This window comes from Dama dama, chromosome 14 (genome assembly GCF_033118175.1).
Source record: "Dama dama isolate Ldn47 chromosome 14, ASM3311817v1, whole genome shotgun sequence".
In the NCBI taxonomy this organism is placed as follows: domain Eukaryota; kingdom Metazoa; phylum Chordata; class Mammalia; order Artiodactyla; family Cervidae; genus Dama; species Dama dama.
The window spans coordinates 1,776,089-1,801,913 of NC_083694.1; the positions used below are offsets into that span (position 1 = coordinate 1,776,089).

The following is a 25,825-nucleotide window of genomic DNA, read 5'->3' on the forward strand; positions in this document are numbered from 1 at the left end:
ATTCTGAGAGAAGAGAATTTCCCAGCAACGATAGGGTCAACTGATAGGTACATTCCAAACTTCTGAAAGATAGGTCCTTTCATTGGTAGTAAAATGATCTGTGGAACAAGTTCACGTGACCTTGGAAGAGTCATTTCTTTGCAGAGAAATGACTTTCCAATTCTAAAACTATATGTGATCCTAGGAAATGCAAGAATTAAGGAGGTGCTTGCTGGATTAGGGCTGGGTGGAGGAAGTTTGTCCCCCAGGATCTCTGTCCTTGAGAAGTGAGTTATCTAAAGTATGTCCCAGTCTGGTAACATCTCACCGGCATTCAAATCAAGGAATCCAGTATGAATGAATACTGTAACTCTGCTGCTCCTTTCCCAGGACCCAACATCTCCCTGAGAGGGGCAACCAAGTTATGAGCACAGGGTCTGGAGAGGGAATGCCTGCTTTGAATCCCTCCTCTGTCTTCGACTAGCCAGCTGACATCAGTAAGTGTCAGCTACAATATTATTTGCCAGCTCAGTACTACCCTAACTATAGATAGCAGTCAGCCTTTGGGGGTGTATATATCCCCCTGATTCCCTAGAAATATCATTAAGTAGACTTTCCTTCTCTCCCAGTTCTCATTCTAGCAACCCTATTTAAAGAGAAATACCCAAAGAATAGTTACCTGGGCATTGTCACATTACTTTCCCTTAGCCAGAAAAGAAAGTTTCCAGAACATTCTCTATTTCATATCCCTTTCCTCCCCCCACCCCCTATCCCCACCAGCTTTCCCTTCCTCGTTAGTGAAACTAAACTCAGGATGTATAACCTACTTTTGTATAGCACTCTGCAGTTTTCAGAGTGCTTTTGCATACATGATTTTATTCAGTTCACGGTAAGCAGTGTTTTTCATCCTTAAAACAATCCTATGAGCCAAAGGTATTTTTCCCCATGTTTTGGATATACAAACTGAGTCTTAGGTTCATGAGTTGTTCATACTCACACAGCTAGGAAGCCAGGCCTCCTGACACTGAACCCACCCACTGTTTCTCTACTACTCCGCACTATCACACCCAAGTTCACATCCTGGGAACATGAGCAGCCTGAAGTTTATGGCCAGTTACAAACCCCCAAAGGGAACAGAGTTCCCTCATTTTTATTCCTGTTGGCCAGCAGGGCTGTTCAGGTTGAATGACCACACACGTGAGATATTTGCAAAATGTCAGGCCTAGGTGGGGTGGAGAAACCAGACAGAGGAGACCTAAGGCCCACAAGAACGTGGGGTATCTGCTAGAGCATCGTTACACCCTGGCCAAGGCTGCAGGTATTCCAGGTCACTGCACAGTCCAAAGGAGCACTCCAGGGAAAAGCCTGAGGATCCAGATAAACGGAGCCTCCCTCACCGATCTTTCCAGGAAGAGGGAAATGGACTCACTCCCTTCTGGCCAGGGCTGAGAGTTTGGTCAGATTCAGACACACACACCCATGCACACTCAGCAGTAAATTCAGAGCTGCGGAAGTCAAACCTTGGGCTTGCCCAAAGGCCAAAGGGGAAGCAGCCACAGCTTCAGTCCAGGGCTCCGGCTCTGAGCCACCACCTCCTCAGACGCTGGCTGCCAGGCAGGGCTATAAAATGTGCCTCGACTTAATTTTTCCATGGACGAAACCCCAGAGGGGACCGCCAGGCTCTGGAGGAGCTGCAATTCTGAAGCCTCATAACTTCTCTGTCCTGGGATGCACAGCAGGAGTCCGGGAGGGAGGAGTATATGTGGATCAGGTTTGCCACCCCCTGGACCATTTCTCTTCCAGTATCTTCCTGAGGCCTTGTGTGGCAAGAAAGTAAGTTTTCATTCAGCGGCTGATACAGGGTAGGAATTCAGTGCAAATTACTTACATCTGCTTGGCCACAACCCACAGAGTCAGGTAGTTTAGACAGAGAAGGAGGGGCATGTTGGCCCACTTCTGGAAGCCTGGGTAGTTGTGTGCTAAGGAAGCTGGTGCCACGCTGGGACCAGCCACCCAGGGTACAAAATTCTCTAAAAGAACCGAGAAAAAAAACATCAGGGCAGCAGAGACAATAGAGATTCCATCGCAGCCAGGCTGGAGGGACTGGGAAGCCACAAAGACCCCACAAGGGGGTGGAGACCAAGAGAAAGGAGGTCGGCCTGAAGAGCGCGAGCAATGGCAGGGTTTACACACGCGCCCCGCGGCCAACCAGGGTGTGTGCGCTAACCTCACACGTTAGTAACCTCTTCTCACAACCCGGGAGCCTGCCGAGCCCCTGGGCTTCCCACCCCACCCCACCCGGTCTTGGCAGGCTCCCCGGGGCTTCCTGCTGCTGCGATCGCTCCCCAACATCAAAGCCACCGCTGTCGGGAGCTGAAAACCAGAGACAAGTAACAGGCCGGGGGAGCAGCACCTCCCCCCATGGACCGGGAACTCCGGCATGAAGGCCCCTCTCCCTCTCCTAGGCTTTCCCCTTTTGCTGCAGTATCCTTATTAAGGCAGAAGCCAATTTTCCTATCTGTCCGCATAAAAATGTATATCTATATATATATTCCCTAGGCTAGATGCTGACTTTTCACCTACTGCAAGAGAAAGCATCACCCCACCACTCTCACTCCAGGGCAGGTTTTGCCTTTTATTTTCTCATCTTCAACAAACCAAAACACCAAAACCATTGGCTGATTCAGGGCGCCTTGCCACTGGGAGCCAGGAAGTGTGTTCAGAGGGAAAGGGGTGGGGAAGAGGGCGCCCGGGGTCCAAGACGCTCGGAGCCCCCAGGCGCGGGGAGGCGGCGGGGCCGCCCGCTCGGGTGCGGGGCCCGGAGCCCGGCGCCCACCGCCCCCGCGGCCCGCGCCCCGGGAACCCTCGGCTCCTTCCATTGTTGCACCTCGCCGCTGCCATGCTGCAGGGAGCTTCCCCGACCTCCGTCCGCCCCACTCGGCGGGTGATCCGCAGGCGCGGGCCGGGGCGCCCGGCCGGGTGCGCGCCTTACCTGCGCCCACTGCGGTTTCCTGCGGTTGTGCACTCGGAGACCCGGGCTGCCGGCTCCGGGCGGCTCCGGCCGCGCACCGCCTCCTCCCGGCCGCTCCCTCCCGGGCAGCACGCGGCGGGCGGCGGGCGGCGGGCCCCGGGCAGCGGGGAGGCAGAAGGTGCGCGAGGACCGGCTGGGGAGTCGGCTAAGCGGAGGGCGTGCGCGAGCCCGCGGGGTCCGGCTGGCCCGGGAGAGACAATAGCTTTAGCCGCGGGCTAGCGCGGGGAAGCCATCTCCCGGAGACCCCGCGCACTGCACGGCCGCGGAGGCTCGGCCGGATGCGGGTAGGGCGGGCAGCCGCAGGCCGCGGCCCCAGCCCGCAGCGCCCGTAGCGCGGAGGAGGGCGGGCCTCGAGCCCGGCCGCCCGCCCCTCCCGCTCGGCTCCCCGCCTCCCCGGCCTTTGCGCGCAGGGAGGGAAAAGCAAGGCGTCGAGTCGTGCTTCGGGAACCAGGGGCCGAGATCTCCACTCCCACTCGTGTGAGGGTGTTTGCAGATGGCTTCCCCTGCTGGGACCCTTTTGCTGTGTGCCAGAAGAATGCCAGATCATTCTACTGGAAATGACAGAGTTTTGAGGTCCGGGTATCGGTGGGTGGAATTTCCCCCCCATCATTAACAGAGCGATGCCCTAGAGAGTCCCTACCTTGAGGGCGGAGGAGACGGCGGGGGGAAGCTGTCTCTGCCTTTTGCACTTTTCTGCTTCATTGGTTTTTCGGTTCGCCCTAGTGGGTCGTGTGACCCGAGCCCCGTTAAATAGCAGTCTACACCCTGAGGGGGAAGGGTGGTGGTTGATCCTCCAGCGCAACCAGCGCAGGGGGAAAATCTTTTATACATTACGTTATGTTTAAAATTTTGACTCAGTACCTTTGTTTGAGCAGTGGTCTCTAGAAGAATTTTCCGAAGGCCTCCACCCAAAGAAACCCATAGTTGGCCCGCCCCTCATTTGCATTTTGTTTGCATAATAACGAAACCCTCTGATCTCAAAGTACATTTTCCTCAAAACTTGAATCTTGCTCTCCACCAGGGTCCTCCTCCTTTCTTCCTTGCCATACTACGATCAGCACCTGATTCTCAGCATCCCTCCCCTGCCGTCCCCTTTAGGTATCTAGGGTTCAGTACTCCCATCCTGAGGTCAGAGGCCCAGGACTCCCCTGCCAGGGTTCTCAGGGAAACATCTGAAAACCCGTGCCTTCTCTGGTCCCAAAGATATGTTTGTTAAAATGCTACTCTTACAGTCTATTTGGGGTTCACTGGAGTTTTGTGGGGTTTTTTTTAAGGGTGTCAGAAAGGCCTTTTAAAAAAGACAAGGGGCGTTTTAAAATTTCCACATTAATATGAAACTTCAAGATATCCAACATGTCTTAGATTCATAGGCTTATAGAAATGGAAGACTTTAGAGCTCAAAGGAGGATAACTCTTTTGGGGAAGGAAATTTGAATAACCAGATGAAGTCCTAAGTAGAGGGAGAAAGCAATGTAAAAAGTGAGATCATGATTTGGAGGTTCTTGCCTGGAAAATCCCATGGATGGAGAAGCCTGGTAGGCTACAGTTCATGGGGTTGCAAAGAGTTGGACACGACTGAGTGACTTCACTTAGGATATTGTTTTGTTCTCATATAAGGTGAAATCTGGGCCAGTGCAAAGAACCATTAATTGCAGGCAACCTTGAGTGAGACAATGGGAGGAGAAGCTCATGAAAGAAGGGACAAAGGCTTGTGTTTGTTTTCTACTCACTGCACTGTGCCCTTGGGTAGTCCACTTCACCCTCTTGGCATCAATAGTTCTATCAGCTTGGCTTCCCACTCAGGCCTGTTGTGAAGATCAAAGGAAAGACTGTAATGGACCATTTTGATGACCACAGCCTGTTCTGTACATATATATGTTCTGTACATATAAAGTATGTATGACGCTATTCCTGATGCGCGAGAGCCTGGGGGAATCCAAACTTGCGTTCATTCATTCATTCACTGCTTGATCACAATACAAATTTATGACAGCTTTCTGTGTGCCTGTCATCGGGTTAAGCTCAGAAGCCTGAAAGAACAGAGTAGTATGGGGCCATCAGCTGTCCAGTGTTGCTGGAGTGAAGAGCTAACAGGAAATAGGCCTGCCTGAGTTGCTGGGCTGAGGATCACATTAAAGGCTTTTTAATGCATCTTGGTAGGAAGAAAATTCTGCATTATAAGAGAAACCAGGCATGTCAAAAAGTTTAGGTTTAGCCCTGTAGGCAACAGAGAACCCAGGGAGTACACTGGGAGTGATGTCATAGGTGATGTGGCTTATTACGGAGGATTTGCAATACATACTGCATGTCTTCCCTTTGCCCCTGCAGACCCACTCTGGGCCCTCTGGTCTCCTAGAAGGGGTGGGCCAGTGGGGAGCCTCCTCAGAAGAGCGGGAGGAGGGAGGTCAAAGAGGTCTGGACATTTCTTCCTTGGGCTCCTTGTCTTTGGGATCACTGTGGGCTAGCTGCCACGTTCAACAAGGTTTCCTCCAGGTGTTTCCCCTTCCCTCTCAGCTCCTTTCCCTCCCTCTCCCTTCCCCTCTTCTCTCCTCATTTAGAGAATCGCTCACTCCCTTCCTTCGACTTGCAAGCCAAGAAGTGGAAACTCTTCAAACTGGAGTGTGGCATTTGCACACTCAGGAGTACTGGCTGGGAACTCAGGGGAGGCCATGGCTACATTCGGGGTGGAAGGGCAGAGAATCTCGAAGCAGGGACAGAAGGGCGGGATGGGAGGGAAGGACAGATACAAGAGAGTCAGGCAGTCAAGTCAATAATACTTGGTACTGTACTGATTTAGGGATCATCAGTGAGGGGGAAGAGTGCAGAATTACTCCCCACCTGATGCCTTAGGAATTGGGGGCAGGTGGGGCCATTTGCTAAGTGAGGGACTGTAGTAACACAGGGCCCGGGTATTGGGGGTGCAATCATGACTCTGATTTTGGACGTTAAATTAAATTTGGACTTGCAGTGTCTCTGGAATGTTCGGGTGGGGGTGTCTAGTAGACTTTAGATTTATGAAACTAAGTTGAAAGTAAAGGCATGGACAAGTGGTTTCAGTTTTGGACTCTTCCATTCATAGATGATAAACAAAGTTACATATGTGACATCACCCAAGTGGACAAATATAGGAAAGAAGAGGCCTAAATGGGAGGAAGAACTGAGATGCCAGAGTGTCAGAAAGGAGGAGGAGAGAAAGTGTCAGGAAAGAGGGATGGAAACACAAGCGTGGCCGAGACATTCAGGAGGGCAGGGCTGGAAATGCCTTTTGGATTGACAAGAAGTCAGGGAATTCTGGATGCTAGAGGGGTTTCTTGAGTTGTTAGCTTTTCTGTCATAGAGAGGAGGGTGATGGGAGAGAGCTTGAAGAGCCCACCAGAAACCCAGGCTGCTCTCAGTTTGGAGTTATTGGGCCAAAATCACAAAAGGAAACTTCAGAACAACTCCTCTGTACCATGTATCTCTGCACCTTATAATGGTCTCAACTCAAAGACTCTACAGTGATGGTGAAGCACCCGGTCTCTGAGTAGGTACATTAGGCATTGGTTTGGGCACCCATTTCTTCCTCCACAACTTTCTAGCTCTGACAGAGTTGATGGAAATTTTCAAAGACCAATGAGTCTGATGAGTAGAAGAGCAAAGAGCATGTGTTTAATAATTAGCGGGGAAATTTCACTTTGAGAAGGGTGGGTGCAGGGAGGGTTTGGCCCACAAATCTAGAATCTGTGAGTTTAGATTGCCCTCCAGTGGGAGAATTAAGTTCAACAGTCAATGTGAGTGAGAAACTTGGTAGCACTCCAGGAAGATTTCATGCTTAAAAAGGAGAAAGCTCTACTGATGGTATTTTGTAACCCAAAATAGAAAAAGTAGATTCAGTTCGTGCTACTTCAGATGGGACTTTACAATGTTAACAAGTCAAACTTTCAATTTGACTTTCAAACTTTGCTGTTGCCTATATGATAAAATTATTCTCGTCTAGCCTGAAATAAATTCCGTCAGCTGTCTCCAATCCCACACTTTTCCTGTCTACCTCCCTTTATTACAGCCAGATTAATTTATTCACCATCCCCAAAACACAATTTTCATTTCTCATTTTCCTTCCAGACTTACTGTTTTCTTCCCAGTGTGCCTATCTCGTTGCTGTGGAAATAGTAGGTGCTCAATAAGCAATTCATGAGTTAGTCTATTTATTTAAACAGCTGGTTTATTATCCTGGAGGAAAGGCAATACGATGTAACGAATGAAGCCATTGGGCAGGAGAAGAAAAAAACTTTATGTTTTCTTCTTTAGGGACACTGGACAGCTACTATTTCCCTTCCTTAAAAAAAAAAATAGAAGTTAGGTATAATACATTTTCACCATCTCATTCAAACAGAGCAAAAAGTTTTTCCTTATTTCACACATGAGTGCTCAAGAAATAACTGAATAGATAAATTTCTGTCTGGCTCATTCGAGTTTCCTCTGCATACCTCTGACAGTTAACTTGTTGAAACTTAGCTCTGATTCCGTTTTCCTTGCTGAAAACTCAAGGACCCTTTGCCCTCATTTTGTACACCCTTTCTGTCCATTCTCATCTCCTGCTCTTCTTGTACTTGAATTCTTATTACTGCATTTATTACTTTGTTAAAATTAATTGCTTAACTGTCTGCCTTCTTTCCTAGACTGTGAACAGGAGCCAGGTCCTATATATCTCTGACTTTCATCACAGAACCTAAACCATAATATCAATAGATGATCAATAAATGTTTGTACAATTACATTATTCCTTCCTGTTGCATTTTGAGTCTTCCTTCTAATCTTATTCCCCGCAGAAAACGTAATGAGAGTGGTAAAAATTTTAGATTTAAAAAGTGTCTTACAGGTCATCTAATCAATTTCCCTCATTTTGTAGATGTGGAAACTCAGGCTTGTTTAGGATCACACAGTTTGTTTGCCTTTGTTTTTAAAGAATCAGCAGTTGTAGGAAACAAACTCCTACAACTGAGGCTGGGCAATTTTGTTCATTGTGTCAGAAGTCTCAGGTTCCTAGAAACAAAAATGCACCCCCTTATCAGTCTTGAAATTTCATAATCCTGTTTTCCTCACCCTATGCGTCATGGTTGATGAAGTTGATTTTAGGAAAAGCCAGGCTGATCTGGAGATTTTTATTCTTAATAATTTATGTTGCTTTCACTGGTACACACTAATACTGCTTTAGAAGGATTCACCTTGGGAGTCTGATTTGAAAACTGCAACTTGTCTGGAAGAGGGAGAAAGGGAAAAATTCAATCAACATCTAAATTAAAGGTCTAAGCTCCCTTTCTCTCAATCTATATTCAGATCCACCTTTCCACAGTCACTTCTCTTTTCCTATATTAGCTCCTCTATTTATGAGTCAAATGTATCTTTCCTTCTTTTGTGCTAAGGAATGCCTATTTAACAGCTATATCATCAAGTGAATGGAAATACACTGTTCTTTAAAAATACGGGGAAAATCCTCTAGTCTGGCTTAGTAGAATGTAACTAAAATTAAGAGGTCCTATTGTTCATTAAAAACATGGGGAAAACACTGAAAGCTGGTTCAGCAGAATATAACCGATATTAAGAGGCCCTATCAGGGAAGCAGTATACTGAAGACAGAAGTGTAGTAACAAGAGGCTGCAGCTGTCTGAAGTTTTAATGTTCTTCTCCGTTGCCCATTTTTCTGTAATTTTAGAGAACTTAGTGAATATTGGAAATTCATCAGACATGAAATATGAAGGAACTTGAAGAAAACATGTATTGAGTAAATGGAGAAAAACAGAAAAATGAATGTTTGTGTTTTCTCATCTTACTGGAAAAAATAATAACTAAAATTTAGATTTGAGAGTCAATTTGTTAGAATATTATCAAGTAAACGGAAAAGAAAACACTTTCCGAGAGAGCCCGGATAGCTCAGTCGGTAGAGCATCAGACTTTTAATCTGAGGGTCCAGGGTTCAAGTCCCTGTTCGGGCGCCTTCTGCTTTTTCGAAAATTCCAAGGTTTGTTTAGTTGCTAACTCTACTTATACTTAAACCATATCAATTTATTTTTCATTGATTTCGGAGTATGATAGATAAACGTACAGTCAGGGAAGAAAGAAAAGCGGCTACGCAAAACGTTACTCAGTTTCTTGGTGAGTGCGGAGGTTTTGCGCGGTGATGTCCTGCCCGGGAAGACTTTTTTTCCTTTAGATTTCTAAGAACTAGGGAAGAAAACAAAACCGAAGGTTAAAACCAAAGCGCCCGAACAGGGACTTGAACCCTGGACCCTCAGATTAAAAGTCTGATGCTCTACCGACTGAGCTATCCGGGCTCTCACGAGCGGCCGTTGCTCCTGCGGCGTCTTACTTGAGGATGACGAGCGCGGCGCACCCGCCTCCTCCCAGCGGCATTTTGTGAAACTGTAGTAAACCCGAAGAAGCGCTGGGTTCGTGCGCCGGGAAAAACAGAGCGCACATCGTGGACCTTTCACCAGCATTGCCGGTTAACTCAGGATTGCGAGACTCTTATGTGCCCAATAACCACTATCAGGTAATAATAATAATAATTAGGTAATCTCTCTGACAAGTCTAGGATGAACAGAACGGTGACGTAGGCCACTTTGGAAGAGCTGTGGTGACATAAGATCTATTCCACTCTTGATAAAAGGGTGAGTATCTAAAACGTACCCGACAATTAAAAAAAAAAAAAAAACAACCGAAGAACGAATCTAAGAGGGAACACAGATACGCTGCTCTGAAGCTGGCGGACTGAACTGTGTAGTGTGGAGCGGGAGAAAGGACCCCGCAGAGGGATGGTGGGATTGTCCTGCAGGGCCCTTCCTGGGGTCCGAGTCACAGTTTCACGTGACACAAACCCTGGAGGAGGTCGGCCCCAGTGACCTTCCGGTCAGAAACCCCAGGAAGCCAGAGTGGAAAGCTGAACGTGCCGGCGGTGAGACCGTTTATCGATCTTGGCATCGGAGGCTCTTCTCTTCCACAGCCGCCAGTACTCTGAGCGCTGCCCTCTGCCACACGGCTGGCGTGGAGAGTTAACCCTCGGTGGGGCTTAGAGCGGGACATCGAAGGGTTTTCCTTCGCTGACGTTGCTTTCCCTTAATTCCAACTGCTTTAAGTGATTGCCCTGGTCCAGCAATTCCACGCTTTGGAATTTGTCCTAAGGAAATAATCATGGATGTGCAAAAAGACTTGATTACAAGAGAGAAAAGAACATCAAGGCATTTTAACTGGAAAAAGCCTGTAAGTGACATAAATGGTTATATAAATTCTCCTATTAAGAATGATATTAAGAATGATATGCAGCCATTAATAATCATGTAAAAGAACACAATTTGGGAATAACTGTAAAATAGTTAGGCTATATTGCAAATTTAAAAATTAAGCAACAAAGATATATTGTACAGTACAGAAAATCACAGCCATTACTTTGTAATAACTTTCAACAGCAGTATCTCTAAAAACATTGAATCACAATGCTGTTCATCTGAAACTAATATAATATTGTATATCAACTATATTCCAATTTGAAACTTTTTAAAGGATGCATATAAGTACCTTCAAAAATTGAAAGGATCCGTAAAGCCTGGGTGCTGAAGTTAGGTGCCCCTTTTTGAAACCTTACTACCCTGTGTGATCAAGAGTAAATTATTTCTTTGTCTCAGGACAATAAAATGATTGCAAGAATTAAATAAGATTGTTTATGTAAATGGCTTAGAATAGTGTCTAACATATAATAAGCATTCACAAAGTTACATAAAAATATAACAAGATCAGACTTCATCATTCTGTTCTTTCTATGGTTCTCTGACACTATCCAACCTTCAACAACTGCTTAACATATTTTTTTAAATTAATTTTTATTGAGATAAAATTGACATTTTACATTGTTTCAGGTGCACAGCCTAATGATCTGATATTTGTATATGCTGCAAAATGATTGCCCTAATAAATCTAGTTAACATCTGTCGCCACATATAGTTAAAAAAATTTTTTTTTTGTAATAGAACTTTCAAGATTACTCTCTTAGCAATACAAATATATAGGACAATATTATTAACTATAGTCACGCTATATATAAAGTTTAACACATTTATTTTTTTATTGAAGTACACTTGGTTTACAATGTTGTGTTAGTTTTTGGTATACAGCAAAGTGATTCAGATACACACACACATTCTTTTTCATGTTCGTTTCCATTACGGTTTATTACAGGATACTGAATATATTTCCCTGTGCTATACAGTAGAACCTTGCTGTATGTCTATTTTACATACAGTACTTTTCACCTGTTAATCCCAAACTCCTAATTTATCCCTCTTCTCCTCCTTCCCCTTTGGTAACCATATTTTCTATGGCTGTGAGTCTGTTTCCATTTTGTAAATTAGTTCATTTTGTCTTATTTTAGTTTCTACATATAAATGGTATATGATATTTGTCTTTTTCTTTCTGACTTACTTCACTGAGTATGATAATCTCTAGGCCCATCCATGTTGCTGCAAATGGCATTATTTCTTTCTTTTTATGGCTGAGTGGTATTGCATTGTATATGTGTACCACATCTTCTTATCCATTCATCTGTCAAAGGACATTAAGATTGCTTCTATGTCTTGGCTATCCTAGATAGTGCTGCTATGAACATTGGGATGCATATACTTTTTCAAATCAGTTTTCTCTGGATATATACCCAGGAGTGAGATTGCTGGATCATTGTTGTTCAGTCATGTCCGACTCCTTGCGACCCCATGGACTGCAGCATGCCAGGTTTCCCTGTCCTTCACTAGTGGTAACTCTATTTTTAGTTTTTTGAGGAACTCCTCAAAAAACTATGAGGAGGAACCCTCCATAGTATCTTCTATAGTGGTCGCACCAATTTACATTCCCACCAACAATGTAGGAGGGTCCTCTTTCTTCCACACCCTCTTCAGTATTTATTGACTTTTTGATGATGGCCCTTTTGACTGGTGTGAAGCGTATACCTCAATGTTGTTTTGATTGCATTTCTCTAATAATTAGCAAAGCTGAGTGTCGTTTCATGTGCCTATTGCCCATCTATATATCTTCTTTGGAGAAATGTCTACTTGGGTCTTCTGTCCATTTTTAGATTGAGTTGTTTGGGTTTTTTGTTATTGAGTTGTGTGAGTTGTTTGTATACAATTTTGGAAATGAATCCCTGGTCAGTCTCATGTTGCAAATATTTTCTCCTGGTCTGTAGGCTATGTATTTGTTTTCTTCATGATATTCTTTGCTGTGCAAAAGCTTGTAAGTTCAATTAGGTCCCAGTTGTTCATTTTTGCTTTTACTTTTATTGTCTTGGGAGACTGACCTAAGAAAATAATGCTTCAATTTAAGGCTTAACATATATTTTAGTGGAGTAGAGGGAGACGTAGAGAATTTAGAAAGCTGACAATATTAAGTTAACTTGAAAGAATAACTGTCCCCTAAGTAATGGGGAACTATTAAATTTTGGCTCATTAATGTTCCAATTTCTCACTCAAGGAATACACATTAGATTTGCAGGTCAGGAAGCAACAGTTAGAACTGGACATGGAACAACAGACTGGTTCCAAATAGGGAAAAGAGTACGTCAAGGCTGTATATTGTCACCCTGCTTATTTAACTTATATGCAGAGTACCTCATGAGAAACTCTGAGCTGGAGGAAGCACAAGCTGGAATCAAGATTGCCGGGAGAAATATCAATACCCTCAGATATACAGATGACACCACCCTTATGGCAGAAAGTGAAGAAGAACTAAAGAGGCTCTTGATGAAAGTGAAAGAAGAGAGTCAAAAAGTTGGCTTAAAGCTCAACATTCAGAAAACTAAGATCATGGCATCCGGTCCCATCACTTCATGGCAAATAGATGGGAAAAGAGTGGAAACAGTGGCTGACTTTATTTTTCTGGGCTCCAAAATCACTGCAGATGGTGATTGCAGCCATGAAATTAAAAGATGCTTACTCCTTGGAAGGAAAGTTATGACCAACCTAGACAGCATATTAAAAAGCAGAGACATCACTTTGTCAACAAAGGTCAGTCTAGTCAAGGCTATGGTTTTTCCAGTAGTCATGTGTGGATGTGAGAGTTGGACTATAAGGAAAGCTGAGCGCCGAAGAATTGATGCTTTTGAACTGTGTTGTTGGAGAAGATTCTTGAGAGTCCCTTGGACTGCAAGGAGATCCAGCCAGTCCATCCTAAAGGAGATGAGTCCTGGGTGTTCATTGGAAGGACTGATGCTGAAGCTGAAACTCCAATATTTGGCCACCTGATGCAAAGAGCTGTCTCATTTGAAAAGACCCTGATGCTGGGAAGGATTGAGGGCAGGAGGAGAAGGGGACCACAGAGGATGAGATGGTTGGATGGCATCACCAACTCGATGGACATGGGTTTGGGTAGACTCCAGGAGTTGGTGATGGACAGGGAGGCCTGGCGTGCTGTGGTTCATGGGGTTGCAAAGAGTCAGACCCGACTGAGCGACTGAACTGAACTGATGTCCTCATGAGAAAAGGAGATTAGGATACACACAAAGTACACAGACAGAAGGGTAAACATGAAGACAAATTTTTTAAAAATTTGAAGTATAAAATATTTGAAAGGAATATATAGAGGTATAAATCCTAAAAGACTAAATGGCTGCAGGGGTAAATACCAAACTCAGGATAATGGTTCCCTCTTCACTTGAAGGAGGGAAGTGTCATCGGAGAATATACTGAAGGGGAACTTTTAAAAATACTTATTTTTATCTATTTATTTGGCTGCACAGGGTCTTAGTTGTGGCATGTGGGAACTAGTTCCCCAACCAGGGATCAAATCCAGGGCCCCAGCATTGAGAGATCAGAGTCAGTCACTGGATCATCAGGGGAGTCCCACATGTAGGACTTTTTTGTACAGGTAATGTATTGTTCTCTACGAAGAATTGTGGGGAAAAGGAGTCATATGCTTCATTATACTTTTTTGCATGTCTGAAATAGTTTCTTACAGCTTTTCAGAAAGGCTATAGACCAATAACATTGGCTTTTAATTCCTTTAAAGCTGCAGTAGGCCTTAGAAAATTTATTCGATTCACTCATTTTACATTACAGATTGGGAAACTAAAAACCTGTGAAACTTTCTGGTTTCTAGAGTAGTTAGACTAAACCCAGATTTCCTGTTTATTAAATAAATGGTTTGTGAGCACAGTTCTTAGAGAAGGAAGTGGGGATCACTGAATCAGTTATGATCTTGTTAAACCAATTTTGTTTTCTTTTTTGGCAAGATTACTTGGCTGGTAAAAGAAATACTATAGATATGATTTGTTTTCATTATAGAAAGTCTTTTTTTTTTTTTTTTATGAACTCCTTGGGAAATGTTGCCAGATGTTGACCTCTTGGGAATAATTGGTTTAAGAACAACTCTGGAAGAGGAACTCTGGAATCGTGAATCAGAGTCAACTATGAGGGGTAAGCTCTATTCTTTTTTAAAAGTAATTTATTTTTGGCTGTGCTGGGTCTTCACTGCTGTTCAGGTGTTTTCTCCAGTTGTGGAGAACAGGAGCTCCTCTCTAGTTGTGGTCTGCAGCCTGCTCACTCCAAGGCTTCTCTTGATGTGGGACACCGGCTCTAGCACATGTGGGCTTCATTGGTTGCAGCACATGGGCTCAGTTCTTGCTGCTTGTGGGCTCTAGAGCACAGGCTCAGGAGTTGTGGTACATGGACTTAGGTGTTCTGCAGCATGTGGGGTCTTCCTGGACCAGGGATTGAATCTGTGTCTTCTGTATCGGCAGGTGGATTCTTTTACCACTGAGCCACCAGGGAAGCCCCAGCTCTATTCTTAATCATTCCCTACTCAACATATTTATCAAGGCTTTAAATGAAAATAATTTGTATATGTTAATCAACAATATGCAAAAGTGAAAGAGCTAATCCCTCCTGATTCTCCAGGCAAGGCCACCTGCAGCTCTCATTGCACTTACCACATTCTCTTTACCTGGACATTCTGACGGCACCTCCAGGAGTCACTTGTTTTAGAATCCTCTAAGCTGGTGCTTGGCACATAGTAGGTGTTCAACAAATACTTGTGGACCTTAAACTGAATTGCGAAACAGGATCATAATCCAAAAAGTCCAGTAGACAATAGGAAAGGCCCTAAAATAACCAGGTACTAGTTAAAAGATACAAAACAAATTTCTGTTTGGGATTTTTTTTTCAATTAAAATTAATTGCAGAAAAAGAGAGGAGAAATAGTTAACAGTTCACCTAGAAAAGCTTTCTGGGAGCAACTGTGAAAAAGGAATTAATTCTTCAGCTCATTTACAGAACTCTGGATCTCCACCTAAGTCGGAGGTGATGCCAGAAACAGAAAAAGGTGCAATGTGCAAATAAAGAAATGTCATTGCCTCATTTGCATAGGTGTGTATCTGGTTCCGGGAGGCACATTTTAAATTGGACAAACAGGTTCTTGAAGCCACAGCAGATAAGTAGTTGAAAGCTCTGAGGGGATTTTCAGCAAGCAGAAAAACAAAAGGTTAGAGATGGGACATGGTAGCTGTCTGCGAAAAAAAAAAAAAAAAAAGAAAAAGAAAAAATAGTATTAGAAAGAAAGAAGCCTTAGTCTTCTCCAAAGTGCAGAATTAAAACCAATAGAGATGGTAAAATAACATATTTCAGCTCAAAAATTCCTCGAGTATCTAGACTCTTCCTACAATAAACGAAATGAAGTATTTGGGAGGGGTCATGCCATTTGGCACCGGCAGAGGTTGAAGACAGCGTGCCTGAGAAGTTTGTTGAAGGCACTTTTGTGTTGTGAGAGAGTAGGCTAGACGACTTGATTGTGTGATCCAAATAAGCTCCACCTCATTGTCCTTTGCGCTTCTCTTTTAACATTCACCACATATTTTGTAGTGATCTCTGTATAATCTTATCCTCGCCCAATTAGCGACAACACTAGTGTGCTGTTTTTCTGCTCCACCACGTTTGGGGAGTAAGAATGAATAAGCTAACACCGAGAAGCAGAGCGGGTGGCTTTTCAGCTTTCTAAAGAGCTGAAAAGGTGTCTCTGATGGTGCTTTTAGCTTTCCCCCCACCCTGGTTTTTGTTTTTTTTTTTTAAACTCTCCCAGGACACGTTTATAAATAGCATAAGACCCTGCGATTTCCCCAAATGGTATCTCTTGAAACCTCAGAAGTCTTAGTCGTCCAGGCCCTGCTACTCTCTTTCCCCGGACTGGGATCTCCTCTATGGTAGGGCCGGCTCAGTCTTTTAGCTCTCTAGCCCTCCCGTTGGCCCATCTATGGTTTCCGGAGGCCTCACCGGAAGCTCCTCTGGGCGATGGGTTGGGGAGGCCGGAAGTTGCGCCCTCACTACTCGCCGTTTCAAAATGCTGCTAAGACCTTAGGGACAGTTGAGTGACGCCCCCTCACCCCCGGGCTCGGCGGAAAGCGACTCATGGAACGGCCGTGAGGTGTGGCTTTTGGGTTTCGTTGGCGAGGTGCCGGCAGGCCGGGAGCGGGGGGCGGGGGGTGGGAGCGACGCGGCCAGGTGTGCGGCCTGGGGCAGGGGCGGCCGGCGGGAGGAGCCAGAGAAGTGGGTGGCGGTGTGCGGAAGGTCGCCTGGGCGAGGCCGGGCTGGTGGGGTAAGCGCCATGCGACGCGAATCCGCGGAGGACGATGGTGGGAGTGCAGTGACGAGGCACGGGTCCGCCGGCGGGTTACCGACCGGAAGTCGGGATGGATGGTGCTCGATAGGACGGAAAGTGAGAGGACGACTGAGGCACTTTGAAGGAAAGACGGGAAAGAGGGAGGAGAGAATGACACTGCGGTGTCTTCAAGATTTTATGGTAGTGATTTTCAGGGCCACGGACCATCTGTCTCAGAGGCCTTCGAGTACTCGTTTGAAGACTGCTCATTTGGGGGCCACACCCATACTTCCCCTAACAGAATATCAGGAGCTGGAGCTCGGGAAGATGTATTTTAATCAGCGCGTTCCCTTGTTTCTTGTACACCTCCAAGTTTGAAGGTGTTATAAAGCGACACGCAGAGAAAATGCTGCTGCTCTTTTCCTTCATCTCGGAAGCTCTCTTAGGAAGCTCCTCTATGCCGTGGGATGTTGGCATGGGAAACAAGTATCAAAGGTCCTTGGTACTTTTTGGTATTAAGTATTACTACATCTCAGTTTGGGTTTGGTCTCCTCCCTCTTACTTGGGCTTCCCCAGTGCTTCAGCGGTAAAGAATCCGCCTGCAATGCAGGAGTCGCAGTTTGAATCCCTAGGTTGGAAAGATCCCCTGGAGGAGGGCATGGCAACCCACTCCAGTACTCTTGCCTGGAGAGTCCCGTGGACGGAGGAGCCTGGTGGGCTACTGTCCATGGGGTCGCAAAGATTCGAAGACGACTGAAGCGACTTAACACTCATGCACGTACTTCTCATACATTTCTGCTACGAAGAGTTCATTTCCTTTAAAAGTATTTACTTAAGAATATTTTGTTTCACAGTATAGTCAGGATCACAATTTTTTATAGTTTTTTTTAAAAAATCAAAATACTACTTGCCTGTTGTTGAAGAAAAGCACACAGTATAGAAGTGTGTAAAATGAACTGTCTGTTAACCTGTCCCCTCCTCAAGCTAGCTACCCTTAACTGCTGGATATTATGTTCTTTCTGACTTTTTCTACATGTATTCTTATTTTTAAACAACAGTGAGGTCATTTTGTATCTGTTATTCTGCACCTTAAATTTTTCAGTAGCAACATCAGAGGAAGCTTTCCATAAAGTGTACATATAATATTTTCTTTTAAGGACTTGAGTATTGCACACAAGAATTTCTTCAGGGGATTTTTCGGTTGTTTCCTAAAGCATATTGTTTGTTTTGCAAACTGTGCTGGAGTATATTCTTGCTACACTCTTCACTTTTTTAGGTGTGTTGCAGACCTGATAAGAACTAAAACAATATCTGAATGGTAGGTTTTTTTTTTCTAAAGAAAAAAGTTGGTTTTCTTATTTTCATGTATCTAGCTGAAAGAGAATCAGACAGTAGTGTTTAGTGGAGGTTTTCAGGACTTCATGGAGAAGGAAATGGCAACCCACTCCAGTACCCTTGCCTGGAAAATCCCATGGGAGGAGCCTGGTAGTCTACAGTCTATGGGGTCACAAAGAGTTGGACACTACTGAGCGACTTTACTTACTTACTTACTTACTTCAGGACTTCAAAGAATTGATAACACTGATTAGTTTTGCTAACTTCTGACAAGAAGCTTTTATTTTAGTTAGTCTTTAAATTATAGTTGTCTTCAGAGGTAGAGAACAAAGATCAGGTATAAGAGTCTCTTGGACTAAGTGTAGGGTAAAAATCACTCTTCCATTATCCTTGAGAGACATATAAGACTGTTCTTGCTCTCTATGATTTCAGTTCAGTAGGGCACACACATAAAAGCATAAAATTAATATTGTGGGTATTTTAATAGAGGTGCTCTTTTGTCATCACCTTCCTTTGGGGAGTCAGAAAAGCCTTGACTAAGGAGGTTACTAGAAACCAAGATTAGTAGTTTTTTCAAGCTGCAGTTGGCAAACACATGGGATTTTTGTGATTTCTTATGGGAAATGGCAACCTACTTCACTATTCTTGCCTGGAGACTCCCACGGACAGAGGAGCCTGCCAGGCTACAGTCCATGGGGTCGCATAGAGTCAGACACGACTGAGCACACACAGCATACATTTACTGTGTACCATTCAGTAGGGTAATTAAAACCCATTGTTTTAATTCAGTATTGCTTTTTCTTTTTTCCCACCTTTGTAATGAAATATTTTAAAGTTTCACAGCTGTGTCATTTTATTTACCTTTAAATATATCATGATGTAGCTCTTACTAAGTTGTTGTTTTTCAGTCACTGAGTCATGTCTGACTCTTTGCCACTGCATGAATTACAGCATGACAGGATTCCCTGTCCTTCACTATTTGCCAAACTTGCTCAGACTCATGTCCATTGAGTCAGTGATGCCATCCAACCATGTCATCCTCTGTTGCCTCCTCCTCCTGCCCTCAGTCTTTCCCAGCACCAGCGCCTTTTCCATTGAGTCTGGCTCTTTGCATCAGGGGCCAAAGTATTGGAGTTTCAGCTTCAGCATCTGTCTTCCAATGAATATTCAGGATTGGTTTTCTTTAAGATTGACTGGTTTGATCTCCTTGCTGTCCAAGGGATTCTCAAAAGTCTTCAGCACCACAGTTCAGAAGCTTTGGTGCTCAGCTTTCTTTCTTGTCCAGCTCTCACATCCGTATATGACTACTGGAAAAACCATACCTTTGACTATACAGACCTTTGTCAGCAGAGTAATGTCTCTGCCTTTTAATATGCTGTCTAGGTTCGATGGCAACCCACTCCAGTTTTCTTGCCTGGAGAAACCCAGGGACGGGGGAGCCTGGTGGGCTGCCGTCTATGGGGTAGCACAGAGTCGGGCATGACTGAAGCGACTTAGCAGCAGCAGCAGGTTCGTCATAGCTATTCTTCCAAGGAGCAAACGTCTTTTAATTTCATGGCTGCGGTCACCATCAACAGTGATTTTGGAGTCCAGGAAAATATAATCTGTCGCTGTTTCCTCTTTTTCCCCATCTATTTGCCATGAAGTGACGGGACCAGATGCCATGATCTTAGTTTTTAATGTTGACTTTTAAGCCAACTTTTTTCACACTCTTTCACCTTCGTCAAGAGGCTCTTTAGTTCCTCTTCACTTTCTGCTACTGGGTGGTGTTACGTGCATATCTGAGGTTATTGATATTTCTTGATTCCAGCTTGTGAGTCATTCAGCCAGGCATTTTGCATCATGTACTTGGCCTAGAAGTTAAATAAGCTAGGTGACAGTATACAGCCTTGACATACTGCTTCCCTAGTTTTGAACCAGTCCACTGTTCCGTGTAAGATTCTAACTATTGCTTCTTATCCTGATTACAGGTTTCTCAGGAGAAAGGTAAGGTGGTCTGGTATTCTCATCTCTTGAAGAATTATTCAGTTTGTTGTGATCCACACAGTCAGAGGCTTTAGCATAGGCAATAAAGCAGAAATATGTTTTTTTGAATTTCCTTGCTTTTTCTATGATCCAGTAGATGTTGGCAATTTGATCTCTGGTTCCTGTATCTTTTCTAAATCCAGCTTGTACATCTAGAAGTTCACATACTGCTGAAGCCTAGCTTGAAGGGTTTTGAGCATTATCTTGTGCGTGTGTGAAATGAGTGCAATTGTATGGTAATTGGAACATTCTTTGCCTTTCTTTGGGATTGGAATGAAAACGGACCTTTTCCAGTCCTGTGGCCACTGCTGAGTGTTCCAAATTTGCTGGCATATTGAGTGCAATACTTTAACAGCATCATCTTTTAGGATTTAAAGTAACTCTGCTGGAATTCCATCACCTCTACTAGCTTTGTTTATAGTAATGCTTCCTAAGGCCCCCTTTTCGTCACAGTCCAGGATGTCTGGCTCTAGATGCGTGACCACACCATCGTGGTTATTTTTTTTAAAACCTTTTTTTGTACAGTTCTTCTGTGTATTCTTTCCACCTCTTTTTAATATCTTCTGCTTCTGTTAGGACCCTGCTGTTTCTGTCCTTTATTGTGCCATCTTTGCATGAAATGTTCCCTTGGTATCTCTAATTTTCTTGAAGAGATCTCTAGTCTTTCCCACTCTATTGTTTTCCTCTATTCGCATTGATCACTGAGGAAAGCTTTCTTATCTCCTTGGTATTCTCCAGAACTCTACATTCAGTTGGGTAAATCTTTCCTTTTCTCCTTTGCCTTTTGCTTCTCTTCTTTTCTCAGCTGTTTGTAAGACCTCCTCTGACAATCACTTTACCTTCTCGCATTTCTTTTTCTTGGGTATGGTTTTGCTCACTGTCTCCTGTACAATGTTACCAACCTCCATCCGTAGTTCTTCAGGCACTCTGTCTACCAGATCTGATCTCTCAAATCTATTTGACATTTCCACTGTATAATCATAAGCGATTTGATTTAGGTCATACCTGAATGGCCTAGTGGTTTTCCCTACTTGAGTTTGAGTCTGAATTTTGCAATAAGGAGTTGATGATCAGAGCCACCAGGTCTTGTTATTGTTGACTACATAGAAGGTCTCCATCTTCAGCTGCAGAGAATATAATCAGTCTGATGTGGTATTGATATCTGGTGATGTCCATGTGTAGAATTGTCTCTTGTGTTGTTGGAAGAGGGTTTTGCTATGACCAGTGTGTTCTCTTGGCAAAACTCTTGTTAGCCATTGCCTTGCTTCAATTTGTACTCCAAGGTCAAATTTGCCTCTTAGTAGTTTTTAAAAAGTTACCACAGTGCCTTTCGACTACCATTAACAGCTTCTTAATAGTATCTAAAACTTAGTACATAATTCAGAATTTCTTGATTGTTTAGGAAAAAAATGACACTTTTGCAGATGGCTTTTTTGAAACAAGACTTGAACAAGGTCCATCCATTGTATTAGGGTAATGTTTTTTTAAGTGTTTGTGAACAGTCTTCCACATTAGCAGTAACGGTGCACCCAAGGTACTATAGAATTTCCTACATTCTGGATTTGGCTGATTGCCTGCTTTTAATGTTGTTTCTTCTGTCCTCAATTTTTTTTCCTACTACAAATAAGCAGTAGTTAGATCTAGAGGCTTAATTAGATTTGGACTTGAGGGCAGGGGGTCAAGAATGCTTCATAGGAAGTACTGGCTGCTTTCCTTTGCTTCACACAGAAAGCACCTGATGTCTGAATGCCTCTCCCTCTTCTTCGAGATAAGATTGGTCAATGGGTCAAATGCCATAAGCCTGCTCAATGTGTTTAAAAATTTCCCTTTTCCCCAACCTTTCACTTAAATGATTTTAGCATCTGTTAATGATTTTTGTGAAGATGACATTTAACTCAGAGACTGGAAATTTTAGGATGAGTCAGTCTGGTACAGAACTCAGTGTTCAAAATGAAGGACCAGTGTGTGCAAAGGCCCTGTTTTAGAAACAGAACAGGTCAGTGTGGACAAGGTGCATGGAGTGAGGGGTGGAGCAGTGCAAGTTGGAAAGACTGGGAAGGTGCTGAGGGCCTGGGCTGTTTTAGAACAGTCCCAAGCAGTGGAGTGGGGTCTGGCAGGGCAGGATTGTTTGGTTTTTTAATCCTTCTGGCTGTAGTGTGGAGTTTGAATTGAAGTGGGGTTAGAGATAGTTACGGATCTACTGCAGTGACACAAGGCAAGAAATATTTTTTGATGTGGGGAATTGGTCATGAAAATGAAGAGAAGGGGTAGTTTTGAAAGATTTTTAAGAGTTAAAATCCATAAAGTTTGATGTGATAATGGAGAAAGAGGGCGAGAGCAAGATGATGACTGAACTTTCTGTTTTGAGAAGTGAAAATGAAAGTTGCTCAGTTGTGTCCGACTTTTTACAGCCCCATGGACTGTACAGTCCATGGAATTCTCCAGGCCAGAATATTGGAGTGGGTAGCCTTTCCCTTCTCCAGGGGATCTTCCCAACCCGGGGATCGAACCCAGGTCTCCTGTATTGCAGGCGACTTCTTTATCAGCTGAGCTGCAAGGGAAACCCCTGTTTTGAGAAACTGAATGTAAAATGATAAGCTTTAATCTTGGACAAGTTATTTGACTTCTTTAAGCCTCAGAAATAGAAGAAAACGATAGAATGGGAAACACTAGATATCTCTTCAAGAAAATTAGAGATACCAAGGGAACATTTCATGCAAAGATGGGCTCAATAAAGGACAGAAATGGTATGGACCTAACAGAAGCAGAAGATATTAAGAAGAGGTGGCAAGAATACGCAGACGAACCGTACAAAAAAGATCTTCACAACTCAGATAATCATGATCACTCACCTAGAGCCAGACATCCTGGAATGTGAAGTCAAGTGGGCCTTAGGAACCATCACTACAAACAAAGCTAGTGGAGGTGATGGAATTCCAGTTGAGCTATTTCAAATCTTAAAAGATGATGCTGTGAAAGTGCTACACTCAATATGCCAGCAAATTTGGAAAACTCAGCAATGACCACAGGACTGGAAAAGGTCAGTTTTCATTCCGGTCCCAAAGAAAGGCAATGCCAAAGAATGCTCAAACTACCTCACAATTGCACTCATCTCACACGCTAGTAAAGTAATGCTTAAAATTCTCCAAGCCAGACTTCAGCAATACGTGAACCATGAACTTCCAGATGTTCAAGCTTGTTTTAGAAAAGGCAGAGGAACCAGAGATCAAATTGCCAACATCCACTGGATCATTGAAAAAGCAAGAGAGTTCCAGAAAAACATCTATTTCTGCTTTATTGACTATGCCAAAGCCTTTGACGGTGTGGATCACAATAAACTGTGGAAAATTCTGAAAGAGATGGGAATACCAGACCACCTGACCTGCCTCTTGAGAAACCTGTATGCGGGTCAGGAAGCAACAGTTAGAACTGGACATGGACCAACAGACTGGTTCCAAATAGGAAAAGGAGTACGTCAAGGCTGTATATTGTCACCCTGCTTATTTAACTTATATGCAGAGTACTTCATGAGAAATGCTGGGCTGGAGGAAACACATGCTAGAATCAAGATTGCTGGGCAAAATATCAATAACCTCAGTAATGCAGATGATACCACCCTTATGGCAGAAAGTGAAAAAGAACTAAAAAGCCTCTCGAAGAAAGTGAAAGAGGAGAGTGAAAATGTTGGCTTAAAGCTCAACATTCAGAAAACTAAGATCATGGCATCCCATCATTTCATGGCAAATAGATGGGGAAACGGTGGCTGACTTTATTTTTCTGGGCTCCAGAATCACTGCAGATGGTGATTGCAGCCATGAAATTAAAAGATGCTTACTCCTTGGAAGGAAAGTTATGACCAACCTAGACAGCATATTAAAAAGCAGAGACATCACTTTGTCAACAAAGGTCTGTCTAGTCAAGGCTGGTTTTTCCAGTAGTCATGTGTGGATGTGAGAGTTGGACTATAAGGAAAGCTGAGCGCCGAAGAATTGATGCTTTTGAACTGTGTTGTTGGAGAAGATTCTTGAGAGTCCCTTGGGCAGCAAGAAGATCCAGCCAGTCCATCCTAAAGGAGATGAGTCCTGGGTGTTCATTGGAAGGACTGATGCTGAAGCTGAAACTCCAATACTTTGGCCACTTGATGCAAAGAGCTGTCTCATTTGAAAAGACCCTGATGCTGGGAAGGATTGAGGGCAGGAGGAGAAGGGGATGACAGAGGATGAGATGGTTGGGTGGTATCACCAACTCAATGGGCATGGGTTTAGGTAGACTCCAGGAGTTGGTGATGGACAGGGAGGCCTGGTGTGCTGTGGTTCATGGGGTCGCAAAGAGTCTGACACAACTGAGTGACTGAACTGAACTGAAGCCTCAGTTTTCTCTTTTAAGGAGCAAGTAACATACATAACTCTGTTGCACTCAAAAGAGATTCCAGGTGGGAAAGGAAAAAGATCTTGCTTTGGGTTCAAAGCCCATCAGCTGAATTCATTTCTCATATACGTCCTTGAATAGTGCCATTGCTCAAGGTATTTTCCTCTTCTATTCTTTCCAGTATTCTCCCATTTTAAAATCTTTCCACTGATGTCTATTCCCTCTCATTCCTCCTCTGTGTAGTCAAAAGTAATTTGTCCTGCTCACAACTTCTCTGGCCCTTAAATCAGTATCTTATTTTTATTTTTTTTAACTGAGGCTCTTTTATAATTCATGATTTCAGTTAACTCATGTATGACAAACAGTATGTAGTAAAAGCAATATAATAGGAAGTGATAGATAGTGAGATTTCATAATCAAACTGTTACATGCTGTTATGGATCTAAGCACTTTGTAAACTCCAGTTTTGTTTTGTTTTGTTTTTTTAATAATAATTATTGAGGATATAATTGTACAATATTGAGACACATAGAACAAAATACAATTATTAGAGGACAGTTGCTCTACAATATTGTGTTGTCCTCTACCATATGTCCTGTCCCTCCTGAACCCTCCTCCTGTCTCCCTCTCCAGTATCTTTTTAATGGCACAACACTTTCTGCCAGATGTTAAACCCTTATTGAGGCTTAAATTCTTCAGAACTGCCAAGTAGTCAAGTCCTGTTCCTGCTAAGTTGCTCAACTAGCCTGACTGCTGACTCTGTTCTCCCAAGTTGTCTCTAGAGGCACTATAAAAGGAAAAGACTGAGAAACAAGTGGGTGATGTGGGCTTTTTTGAATTGGCAGGTGGGTGGGGGTAGGAGGTGGCTGGGTGTTTGGCCTTAGACAGGAGTCAGCCAGGCGTGGCTGTAGGAGAATAAAACCAGGGGAGAAGAAAACTATTGGAATGCTGCGCTAGTTTCTTCCCTGCCTCATTACCTTGGAATTACCTTTTTCCACACTTGCTGTGACTCAGCTCTGGTCTAGCTCTCCTCAGAAGTAAATCAGGGCATAACAGAAGCCTATACTTGGGAGGGATTGAGAAAAAAAAAGTGGTGACTGAGTTTAGACAGTCCATTCTCTGTCCTTTACCTCCTTATTTCTTGTTGTTCAGTTGCCTAGTCCTGCCCAACCCTTTGCAACCCCATAGACTGCAACATGCCAGGCCTCCCTGTTCCTCACCATCTCACAAAGTTTGCCCAAGTTCATGTCCATTGCATCAGTGATGCCATCCAGCCATCTCATCCTCTGATGCCCTCTTCTCTTCCTGCCCTCAATCTTTCCTAGCATGAGGAACTTTTCCAGTGAGCTGGCAGTTTGCATCAGATGACCAAAATACTGGAGCTTTAGTTTCAGCATCAGTCCTTCCGACGAGTATTTAGGGTTGATTTCCCTTAAGATTGACTGGTTTGATCTCCTTGCTATCCAAGGGACTCTCAGGAGT

At 43.9% G+C, this 25,825-nt stretch overlaps 2 protein-coding genes and 2 non-coding genes across 16 annotated transcripts in view; 2 read left to right on the plus strand and 2 right to left on the minus strand.

Moving 5' to 3' along the window:
- PIK3C2B (phosphatidylinositol-4-phosphate 3-kinase catalytic subunit type 2 beta) overlaps nt 1–3,755 on the minus strand; it is a 68,562-nt gene extending 64,807 nt beyond the window's left edge. For 2 of the 6 annotated variants that reach the window (XR_009695724.1, XM_061159887.1), the window contains exon 1: nt 2,972–3,284. The gene's annotated coding sequence lies outside the window, so the exon portion shown is untranslated. Of the gene's footprint in view, nt 1–2,971; nt 3,285–3,650 lie in introns of those variants that run through there. The other 4 variants (XR_009695723.1, XM_061159885.1, XM_061159886.1 and 1 more) reach the window with 4 other exon arrangements.
- Nucleotides 3,756–8,909: 5,154 nt separating this feature from the next.
- On the plus strand, nt 8,910–8,982 carry TRNAK-UUU (transfer RNA lysine (anticodon UUU)). The gene has a single exon. It is a non-coding gene; the product is annotated as a tRNA-Lys (tRNA).
- A 266-nt stretch (nt 8,983–9,248) lies between these two features.
- On the minus strand, nt 9,249–9,321 carry TRNAK-UUU (transfer RNA lysine (anticodon UUU)). Its single transcript has one exon. It is a non-coding gene; the product is annotated as a tRNA-Lys (tRNA).
- A 127-nt stretch (nt 9,322–9,448) lies between these two features.
- The window catches only part of MDM4 (MDM4 regulator of p53), a 54,876-nt gene continuing 38,499 nt past the window's right edge, over nt 9,449–25,825 (plus strand). For 2 of the 8 annotated variants that reach the window (XM_061159890.1, XM_061159894.1), the window contains exons 1-2: nt 9,942–10,246; nt 14,359–14,442. Coding sequence is in view for 2 of the 8 variants with exons in the window: in XM_061159896.1 (XP_061015879.1) it covers nt 16,622–16,732 (111 nt within the window). In the remaining 6 variants the exon portion in view is untranslated. Of the gene's footprint in view, nt 9,540–9,941; nt 10,247–14,358; nt 14,443–16,303; nt 16,442–16,593; nt 16,733–25,825 lie in introns of those variants that run through there. The other 6 variants (XM_061159891.1, XM_061159889.1, XM_061159892.1 and 3 more) reach the window with 6 other exon arrangements.